A 10659-nucleotide genomic window follows, 5' to 3' on the forward strand; every position below is an offset into this window, starting at 1 on the left:
CTTCAGGTGTCCAGAAAAGTGATTCAGTTACATATATATCTATTCTTTTTCAAATTATTTTCCCATTTAAGTTTTACAGAGTATTCAGCAGAATTCTCTGAGCTATACAGTAGGTCTTAGATGGTCATCCATTTTAAATATAGCAGTGTGTACATGTCAATCCCAAACATTTAATACATCTTTTATCATAAGTCACTTTAAATCAGTGTTGGAAGTAAACAGAATGTACGTTTTACTAATGATAACATATTAATTAGAGAAATATTCATTAGACACGGTACCAGACCCTTGAAAACAAGTGTTTTATTTAAGATGTCTGTTTTCTTGAAAATCAAAAGCATAGGAGAATATTGATTAAAATAGTCTTCCCCCCAAGAAAACTAGCACATTCTCTTTACAGACAGAAAAACAAGAATGTTGATAACTGAACTATAACAAGACTCTGAATTAGACTAATTAAAACCAAACATTAGAATTTCTATAAATCTATGTTCGATTGAGGTGCTTGCTAATATATCTTCTCTGATTACATAGACTATATGGACTTTCATAATTACAGAACACACTGAGAGAAAATTATTCTTGCTAGCAAATAGCAAATAGTTTAGTTACTGTTCTTTTAAAAATATATCTCCCTTAGTAAGTATATCAACATATTTCACGATTGTTTCCTCTTTCTAACATTATATAAATGGATTCATTTGAATCTCAGTGGAGAAAAGGCACGGACTATAAAAATACTTGAATAATGAGCTCATAGCTTTCAAAACCATATAAAGAAGAACTAAGATAAAGTCAATATTCTGATAAAATACATATATGCTTGTAAGTAAAACTTCAGGGTAAACGTACTGTAACTGCAACTGGTACTAATATAACTTTGGTTAACATCTAGCAAGTATATAAGAAAATCAAAACAACCGCCCCTCAAAAAAAAAAGCAAAGGAAGAAGTTCATGCTGAACTTAAAATTTTGTGTGGAGCCACTAAACATTAGTGGACAAAGCAATACTCAAGAAAAGAAAATGTGGTCAATATTGTCAATTAAAAATAAGTATTTTTCAATATACATGATTTAAAGTTATGAGACACTCATGAAAAAATTATTAGAGGACTAATTTAGCAACGTAATAAATGATGGTGTAAACAGCAGCAGAAGCTTCCCTGAGAAGATGATCTATTTAAACCTCAGATTAAAGATAAAATGTATGAAGAATTTATGGTAATAAAACACAATGGAAATGCTACAATGGAAATATGGAAATAAGATAACTTTTTAGAGTAGACTGGTGAAAATAAAATAATGAGATACCTGCTGCTGCTGCTAAGTAACTTCAGTCGTGTCCGACTCTGTGTGAACCCATAGACAGCATCTGGTACTCAGCCCATTTCTCTCAGGTACACATCAGGCCTAGAGGCTGCTTCCCATGTGGCATTATTGCTTGCATTCTGTTTACTGCATGCATTGCTGCCACTGCTGCTGCTGCTAAGTAACTTCAGTTGTGTCCGACTCTGTGTGACCCCATAGATAGCAGCCCACAGGGTTCCCCCATCCCTGGGATTCTCCAGACAAGAACACTGGAGTGGCTTGCCATTTCCTTCTTCAATGCATGAAAGTGAAAAGTGAAAGGGAAGTCGCTCAGTCGTGTCTGACTCTTGGCGTCACCATGAATCACAGCACGCCAGGCCTCCCTGTCCATCACCAACTCCCGGAGTTCACTCAAACTCATGTCCGTTAAGTCGGTGATGCCATCCAGCCATCTCGTCCTCTGTTGTCCCCTTCTCCTCCTGCCCCCAATCCCTCCCAGCATCAGAGTCTTTTCCAATGAGTCAAATCTTTGCATGAGGTGGCCAAAGTACTGGAGTCTCAGCTTTAGCATCAGTCCTTCCAAAGAACACCCAGGACTGATCTCCTTTAGAATAGACTGGTTGGATCTCCTTCCAGTCCAAGGGACTCTCAAGAGTCTTCAACAACACCACAGTTCAAAAGCATCAATTCTTCAGCACTCAGCTTTCTTTATAGTCCAACTCTCACATCCATACATGACCACTGGAAAAACCATATCCTTGATTCGATGGACCCTTGTTGGCAAAGTCACGTCTCTGCTTTTGAATATGCTATCTAGGTTGGTCATAACTTTCCTTCCAAGGAGTAAGCGTCTTTTCATTTCATGGCTGCAGTCACCATCGACAATGATTCTGGAGCCCCCAAAATACAGTCTGACACTGTTTCTATTGTTTCCCCATCTATTTCCCATGAAGTGATGGGACCAGATGCCATAATCATTGTTTTCTGAATGTTGAGCTTTAAGCCAAAATTTTCACTCTCCTCTTTCACTTGCATCAAGAGGCTCTTTAGTTCCTCTTCACTTTCTGCCATAAGGATGGTGTCATCTGCATGTCTGAGGTTATTGATATTTCTTCTGGCAATGTTGATTCCAGCCTGTGCTTCTTCCAGCCCAGCATTTCTCATGATGTACTCTCCATATAAGTTAAATAAGCAGGGTGACAATATACAGCCTTGACGTCCTCCTTTTCCTGTTTGGAACCAGTCTGTTGTTCTGACTGTTCTGACCAGTCTGACCAGTTCTGACTGTTGCTTCCTGACCTGCATACAGGTTTCTCAAGGGGCAGGTCAGGTGGTCTGGTATTCCCATCTCTTTCAGAATTTTCCACAGTTTATTGTGATCCACACAGTCAAAGGCTTTGGCATAGTCAATAAAGCAGAAATAGATGTTTTTCTGGAACTCTCTTGCTTTTTCCATGATCCCGCAGATGTTGGCAATTTGATCTCTGGTTCCTCTGCCTTTTCTAAAACCAGCTTGAACATCTAGAATTTCACAGTTCACGTATTGCTGAAGCCTGGCTTGGAGAATTTTGAGCATTACTTTACTAGCATGTGAGATGAGTGCAATTGTGTGCTGGTTTGAGCATTCTTTGGCATTGTCTTTCTTTGGGATTGGAATGAAAACAGCTTTTCCAGTCCTGTGGCCACTGCTGAGTTTTCCAAATTTGCTGGCATATTGAGTTCAGCACTTTCACAGCATCATCTTTCAGGATTTGAAATAGCTCAACTGGAATTTCATCACCTCCACTAGCTTCGTTTGTAGCGATGCTTTCTAAGGCCCACTTGACTTCACATTCCAGGATGTCTGGCTCTAGATGAGTGATCACACCTTCGTGATTATCTGGGTCGTGAAGATCTTTTTTGTACAGTTCTTCCGTGTATTCTTGCCACCTCTTCTTAGTATCTTCTGCTTCTGTTAGATCCCTACCATTTCTGTACTTTATCGAGTCCATCTTCACATGAAATGTTCCCTTGGTATCTCTAATTTTCTTGAAGAGATCTCTAGTCTTTCCCATTCTATTGTTTTCCTCTATGTCTTTGCATTGATCTCTGTGGAAGGCTTTCTTATCTCTCCTTGATATTCTTTGGAACTCTGCATTCAGATGCTTATATCTTTCCTTTTCTCCTTTGCTGTTTGCTTCTCTTCTTTTCACAGCTGTCCTGGGAAGCAAAGGCCTCCCCAGACAGCCATTTTCCTTTTTTGCATTTCCTTTCCATGGGGATGGTCTGGATCCCTGTCTGCTGGACAACGTCACAAACCTCCATCCATAGTTCATCAGGCACTATCTCTATCAGATCTAGTCTCTTTGGACTGGCCAAATACAAAAATCTGACAAAACCAGTTACTGGCAAAGATGAGGAACAACAGGAACTCTCATTTGTTGTTAGTGGGAATGCAAAATGGTACAGTCACTTTGGAAGCAATGTCTTACATAGCTAAACCTTGTCATATGGTATGATCTCACAATTTTGCTCCTAGATAGTGCACCAAGTGATTTGAAAGCTAATGCTCACACAGAAACATGCACCCGAATTGTATAAAGCTTAACTCATACTCTATGTCTCTCTCTCTCTCTCTCTCTCTCTCTCTCTCTCTCACACACACACACACACACACACACACACACACACACACACACAAATTGGAGGCAACCAAAATGTCCTTTACTACCTGAATGTTTAACTACAGAACATCAATATAACAGAATATTATTCAAGAATAAAGAAATGGGCTATCAAATCACAAAAAGAAATGGATGAAACTTAATGATGTTATTAAGTATAATAAGCTAGTCTGGGAAAGGTTATACACTGTGAAAGTTGCTCAGTCATGTCCGACTCTTTGTGACTCCATGGACTGAAAGTCCATGGAATTCTCCAGGCCAGAATACTGGAGTGGGTAGCCTTTCCCTTCTCCAGGGGATCTTCCCAAGCCAGGGATCGAACGCAGGTCTCTCAGTCTGGAAAAGGTTATACACTGCATGATACCAATTATACCACATTCTGGAAAAGGTAAAACTGGAGCGCCAATAAAAAATAGCAGAGGCTTTTTTTCCTTTTGCTTCAAAATACTTTTATTGGTTTGGATACAGTTGGCCAACACTCAACTACTCTTCTTCCTTGATGTGAAAATCCACTCCATCGGGGTCTCCGGTGACCCATAACTCATATACCGTAGTTATTCTGTGCATCACCAAGAACCTCGATATTGGGACATTGGCGTCTATCACCGGTTGCCGCAATGAGTTTCAGATTCCGCATCCTGGACACAAGGTTCACAAGTTTCTTCTTGACCTGGGTTAAGGCACCGCACATAGAGTCTTTGTAGGGGGAAGCTTTTATCTTCTTTCTTCCTGGAGGGCCAGATGAACAGCCCTGACTGCCAGGAGGAGTGCACACGTTACTTTCGTCATCGCCTCCGGGAAACTTCAGGATCACCAAAAACATGAGGAAGATTAACAGCCAGTGCGAATTGCTCCCAAACCAGCCTGGGGCATGCTCTGGTTGACTCTGCCGAATTCGGAAGTGCCTTCCGGTGGGCACCATCCATGGGGGTTCTTTGGCTTCATCTCTCAGGGCATAAAACATATAGGCAAAGACAAACGAGATAAACGTAGACCAAAAAAATAACCATATTAGCGACCGCATCGTGAGCTGAGACGAAGTGGCTCCTGGTGCGCTGGTCTGCGCTGGCACCTGGAGACTGAGGACCAGGCAGGGCTGGGCCCTTGGTGACGTCACAGAGGGCCCCGCCCCCACCAGAACCCATGTGGCCATGGGATGACTTCAGAGCAGAGGGTAAGGAGGCCTGCAGGGGTCAACTGGGAGTGGGGCTTAAAGGGACATGGGGACATTTCCAGTGGGCAGCTGAAAAAGAGGCGAGGAGTGACAGAGTGCCATCTCCATGCCAGTGTATTCTTTCTGAACCTGGTGTTCTCCTGGGAGGGTGGGTCCATCTTCTATTTTTATTTTTCCATTTGTGGAATCCAGACACTGTGGTGAGCAGAGCAGACCCAGGGGCATGTGCCCCTGTGGAGCAGAGAGCCAAGTGGGAAAGAAAGATATTAAGCCAGAGGCCACAAACTAGGAGCCACTGGTGTTCTGTGCGGCCTGCCATTGTTCCTAAAAATGATTGTGCCCAGAGCTAAGTCCTGTCTGACTCTTTGCCACCCCATGGACTGTAGCCTGCCAGGTTCCTCTGGAGAAGGAAAGTCAGGGGTATCACCAGTGATGCAGTAGGGGTGGGCAATGAGGTAGGTACTCTCTAAGGTCCCTCCCAGATCAGAGGTTCTATGATCCTGCATGGCAATTTCCCAGAGGGCAGGGATGCACCTCCCAGGCAACAAGCAGCAGAACTGGCACATCTCTGGGGAATTGCTGAGTTGGCAAAACTACACTAGCTCTGATGCCCCTGTGGATGAGCAAGTGCTGGCTGCACTCCTCCTCCCCATCTGTGCATGTTTAACCGCTACATGTGTTTGAAGGTGACCTTGCTCTGCAGGTGTGGCTTGAGAGCTGTGTTCCTTTCTTCTCTAGGAAGACGACCCTTCTTTGTGCTGTGCGAGTTGATGACCTGAATGAATGTGTATGGCTGCAGCACTCGGCACTTTGCCTTTCTGTCTGGGCCGGTGGTTTTCACACTCAAGTGTGTATCAGGGTCACCTAGAGGGCTTGCAAAGTCCCATTTTGCTGGATCTCAGTCCTCAGTCAGTCCTGGGTAAGACTTGAAGACTGGTACTTCTGCACGTCTCTGGGCAACACTGAGAACCACCCTGCAGACAATGGCTTCACTCACAAAGACGTGGCTTGCCTCTGACTGCTGTGCACTGAACCTGAGGGCCCAGTGGGAGTGGAGTGGCAGCAAGAGCACCAAACTGGAGCCTGAAGACCAAGGTTCTGCACTGCACCTGCGCTCTAGCGAGCTGTGTGACCTTAGGCAAGCCTCAGCACCTCTCTGCGCCCGTAGCTGCCTCTCAGGCACAAGGGCGCGATGAAGTTGGTGACTGCTACTCTGGGTGTTTCTGAAATTCAGATTTGGTCTGTCACTCTTGTCCCCAGCCTAGTCTTCCCAATTGGGAAGCCAGATACCCCCACAGCACGCCACCCCCAAGCATCCAAGTGCCCACTTCTGTCCATAATCACCCCCAGCTGGAGTGGTCCACTTACTTGGGGGTCTCCTTCTACAGCCAGCCCTGTGTATGGAGCCCAAAGGGTGAAACTGGTGTCTGCCTCTTAGAGATTCACATCTACCACTTGGGGGTATGTGTGTCTTGCATGTGCTACTTGAAACGCCCTTTAGCACAGAGATAAGGATACAGAATCCTAGAGCTAGTCTCCTGATGGTAAAATTCTTATGCTAAAGACTTACTGTGTTACCTTGGGTAAGTTAGTTACCATCTCTGAGCCTCATGTACCTGACTTTAAAATGGAGAAACAGTACCTACTTCATGGGATTGCTGTGAGGACTAAATGAGATCATGTATGCAAGGCCTTTACCATAGTGCCTGGCACATAGTAAGTACTTAACATGGTAGATGTTGTTTCTCAAAAAGAGGATAATGGCCTCCTCTATACCATTAGAGATGCAGGAAAGCTGAAAACACTATGGTTGCAGGTGTTCTACTTTCTTAATACCTCCCATGGTATATAATAACAACAATAGGAATACATATATACTGACACTAGGGCTTCCCAGGCGGTGCTAGTGCTAACGAACCCACCTGCCAATGCAGGACATGTAAGAGGCTGGAATTCGACCCCTCAGGGTTCAATCCCTGGGTTGAGAAGATCCTCTGGAGAAGGGAATGGCATCCCACTCCAGTATTCTTGCCTGGAAAATCTCATGGACAGAGGATCCTGGCGGGCTACCATCCATAGGGCTGCAAAGAGTCAAACACGACTGAAGTAACTTAGCATGCATGCATAGTAATACCTTATAGAAATGTATATTTCACATTTTTGAGAACAGTATCCACTAAATCCTCTCATTCCATCTTTATCACACTATAAGGACAAGGCCACCACATTTGTGTGGATCTCAGGATGAGCTGCAATGTTCTGAAAACACTGCTGTCTACAAGCCTCCCATCAGTAGGCTGCTTTTCCCTATGTGGATTTCTGCTCCTGCACGGGTGAGAGAGCATCCTGGGCCATGGCTGCCAGCTGGGGAGGCTCCAGGGACCCCATCTGGTACTCAGCCCATTTCTCTCAGGTACACATCAGGCCTAGAAGGCTGCTTCCCATGTGGCATTATTGCTTGCATTCTGTTTACTGCATGCATTGCTGCCGCTGCTGCTGCTGCTAAGTCGCTTCAGTCATGTCCGAGTCTGTGTGACCCCAGAGACGGCAGCCCACGAGGCTCCCCTGTCCCTGGGATTCTCTAGGCAAGAACACTGGAGTGGGTTGCCATTTCCTTCTCCATTGTATGAAAGTGAAAAGTGAAAGGGAAGTCGCTCAGTCATGCTCGACTCTTCGCGTCCCCATGATCTGCAGCCTACCAGGCCCCTCAGTCCATGGGATTTTCCAGGCAAGAGTACTGGAGTGGGGTGCCATCACCTTCTCCATACTGCATGCATTACTAGGCCCCAAATATCCAAATGATGCTAATTGGATGATTTGGGTCTTCTGATACTAGACGTAAATGAAACCACAACAATGCTCTGGACTTTTTCAGTTGCACTTATCAGGCCAAGAAAAATCAGACCACCCTTCTATGCTGCCAGTGACACTTATTGATGTGAAATCATGAAGATGGCTCTGGCTGTGGTGTTACAACCACACGGCATTAATTAGAGTTCGCTGATTGGTGAGGAATCAAGCACAGGAGATTCAGAAACTCATTATGGTGCTTAATTTGTTTCCTCAGCAGAAACTGGATAAGGATTCTAGATTTCAGTGATTTCACTTCCCTGCTCTTTTCTTTCCCTTCATGCTTCTGTCATCACTGACTCAGCTGGAAACAGAGGTCAATGGCAGGTCCTCTGTATACGTGCTATGTCGCTTTAGTCATGTCTGACTCTTTGCAACCCCAGGGACTGTAGCCCGCCAGGCTCCTCTGTCCATGGGATTCTCTAGGCAAGAATACTGGAGTGGGTCGCCAGACCCTCCTCCAGGGGATCTTCCTGATTCAGGGGTCAAATCCACATCTCTTATGTCCCCTGCAGTGGCAGGCAGGTTCTTTACCACTAGTGCCACCTGGGAAGCCTGGTGGGTCCCCTATTTGGTGCCTATTGTTTGACTTCCCTGAGCCTTCCCCGGTGGCCACCTTCTGTCCATTATCTTTAAGATCCCAGCAAGAGGCAACCTTACCTTGTTCAGCTCTATTCTAGTCACACTAGGCTTCCTGCTGTTCCTTAAACTGGTCCTTTGCACTTGCTATTCACTGTGACTGACTTTGTGGGGCTCTTGTTCCCTCTCTTCTTTAAAGTCTTTATTCAAATGTCACCTTCTCAGGGAGGCCTGACATAACCAACATATTTTAAAACTGACCCTCTCTTGCTCCTCATCTGCATTTCTTGCTTTATCCATAGTATCTGTTTCCTTCTAAAACGCTAATTTCCCTATCTGGTGAAGGGCTCTGGCTGTCCAGATGAGAGGTACTGTCTACCTCTCTGTTGGGATGCCAGAGGTCAGGATAGTACTCACAGCTTTACCAGGCCAACGGATTTGGAGAGAAGTGGTCCATCCAACAAAGAAAAGCAAAATAAACAACATATTTACTTTACCTCACATCCCCTGCGTTTTTCTCCTTACCCTGTGAAAGCCTTCAGAGTCCAGTTTCTACCTGATAATACAAATCAGCCAAGAAGGCATATGTAGGGAGAAAGGATAAGACAAGAGGATTCTAACTGAAGCCCTTTTAGGCCAAAGAGTTTGAACACAGGGGACCTTGCCTGGCCAGGGTTGTCCAGAGACTTCAGGCTAAGCATATTTCATTTTATTTTAATGTAATAAATATTTTAAAACAGAATGATTAATTTTAGATGATTGATTAATGAATAAAATAATATTTCTAAACCAAAAAAAATTACTAATTTCCCAATTGCTTTAGTTATTCCCTCCTCTACATTCACTCTACTAAAAGGCAAGACCCAGAAAGGCAAGAATATATTTAACTTTTTATTTTGAAATAATTTTAGTAAAAAGCAGTGTTTCAAGGGGATGGAGTATTGATATTTTTACTTCTTTGGGAGCTTCTATCACAAAAGTGAATACTCGTAGCTTGCATTTTTATAATACTTCAAAAGTAGGTTCCCATACAAATTCCTTGAGATACATTATTATTGGGTCTAATTCACAGAAGAGGACACTGTGACTCAGGAGGTACAGCAGATACTGTCAATGTCCTTCCCATATCCTTTGTCATTTATCATTTCTGTGCCTGCCAGCCTGCTTTCAAACTGTCTAAAATAATGTTTGACTTTACAGGAAAATAGTAAACATAGCACAGAGTGGCTGTACACCATTCACCTAGCTTCCGCTCACATTAAACTGCTTACATAATAATGGTAATAGTATCGAAACCAGGAAATTAATATTGATACAACACTGTTAACTAATCTATAGACCTTATTCAAATTTCTCCAGTTTTCCCACTCATGTCTGTTTTTTAATTCCAAGATCCAATTCAGGGATCTCATATTGTATTTATTGTCATGTTTCATGAGCGTGGGCTTCCCTGGTAGCTCAGCTGGTAAAAAATCCACCTTTAATGCAAGAGACCTCAGTTAGATTCCTGGGTAGAGACAATCCCCAGGAAATGGGATAGGCTATCCACTCCAGTATTCATGGTCTTCCCTGGTGGCTCAGATGGTAAACAATCCGTCTGCAACTCGGGAGACCTGGGTTCGATCCCTGGTTTGGGAAGATCCCCTGGCGGAGGGCATGGCAACTCACTCCAGTGTTCTTGCCTGGAGAACCCCCATGGACAGTGGAGCCTGGCAGGCTACAGCCCATAGGGTCGCCAAAATTTTGTGACCCTATGGACCGTAGCCCTCCAGGGTCCTCTGTCCTTGGGGGTTCTCCAGGCAAGAATACTGGAGTGGGTTGCCATGCCCTCCTCCAGGGCATCTTCCCAACCCAGGGATCGAACCTGCATATCTTACACCCCCTGCACTAGAAGGTGGATTCTTTACCACAGAGTCACCTGGGAAGCCCTGACTGATGTTATTCCATGGTTAAATTAAGGTTGGGTATTTGAAGCAAGAATACCACTGAAGTGAAGTTGTGCAGGGTGGGGTTTTTTGATTGTTTGTTCCTTGTGGTAGCCCCAGTTGACTAGGTCAGGCCCTGACATATGGGAGGTGCTCAGTA

General features: G+C 44.3%; 1 protein-coding gene across 1 annotated transcript; it reads right to left on the reverse strand.

Annotated features, from left to right (window-relative positions):
• Positions 1–4512: 4512 nt before the first annotated feature.
• LOC132658811 (protein FAM209-like) lies at positions 4513–4995 on the reverse strand. Its single transcript, XM_060407998.1, has one exon. It carries the CDS (start codon positions 4993–4995, stop codon positions 4513–4515), a length of 483 nt encoding a protein of 160 aa, XP_060263981.1.
• Positions 4996–10659: the final 5664 nt, after the last annotated feature.

Source organism: Ovis aries, chromosome X (assembly GCF_016772045.2).
Source record: "Ovis aries strain OAR_USU_Benz2616 breed Rambouillet chromosome X, ARS-UI_Ramb_v3.0, whole genome shotgun sequence".
Taxonomy (NCBI): Eukaryota; Metazoa; Chordata; class Mammalia; order Artiodactyla; family Bovidae; genus Ovis; species Ovis aries.

Bases quoted from the DNA above. Each gene is read 5' to 3' on its own strand.
- LOC132658811 (XM_060407998.1), bottom strand. From the start codon at position 4,995: ATGCGGTCGCTAATATGGTTATTTTTTTGGTCTACGTTTATCTCGTTT.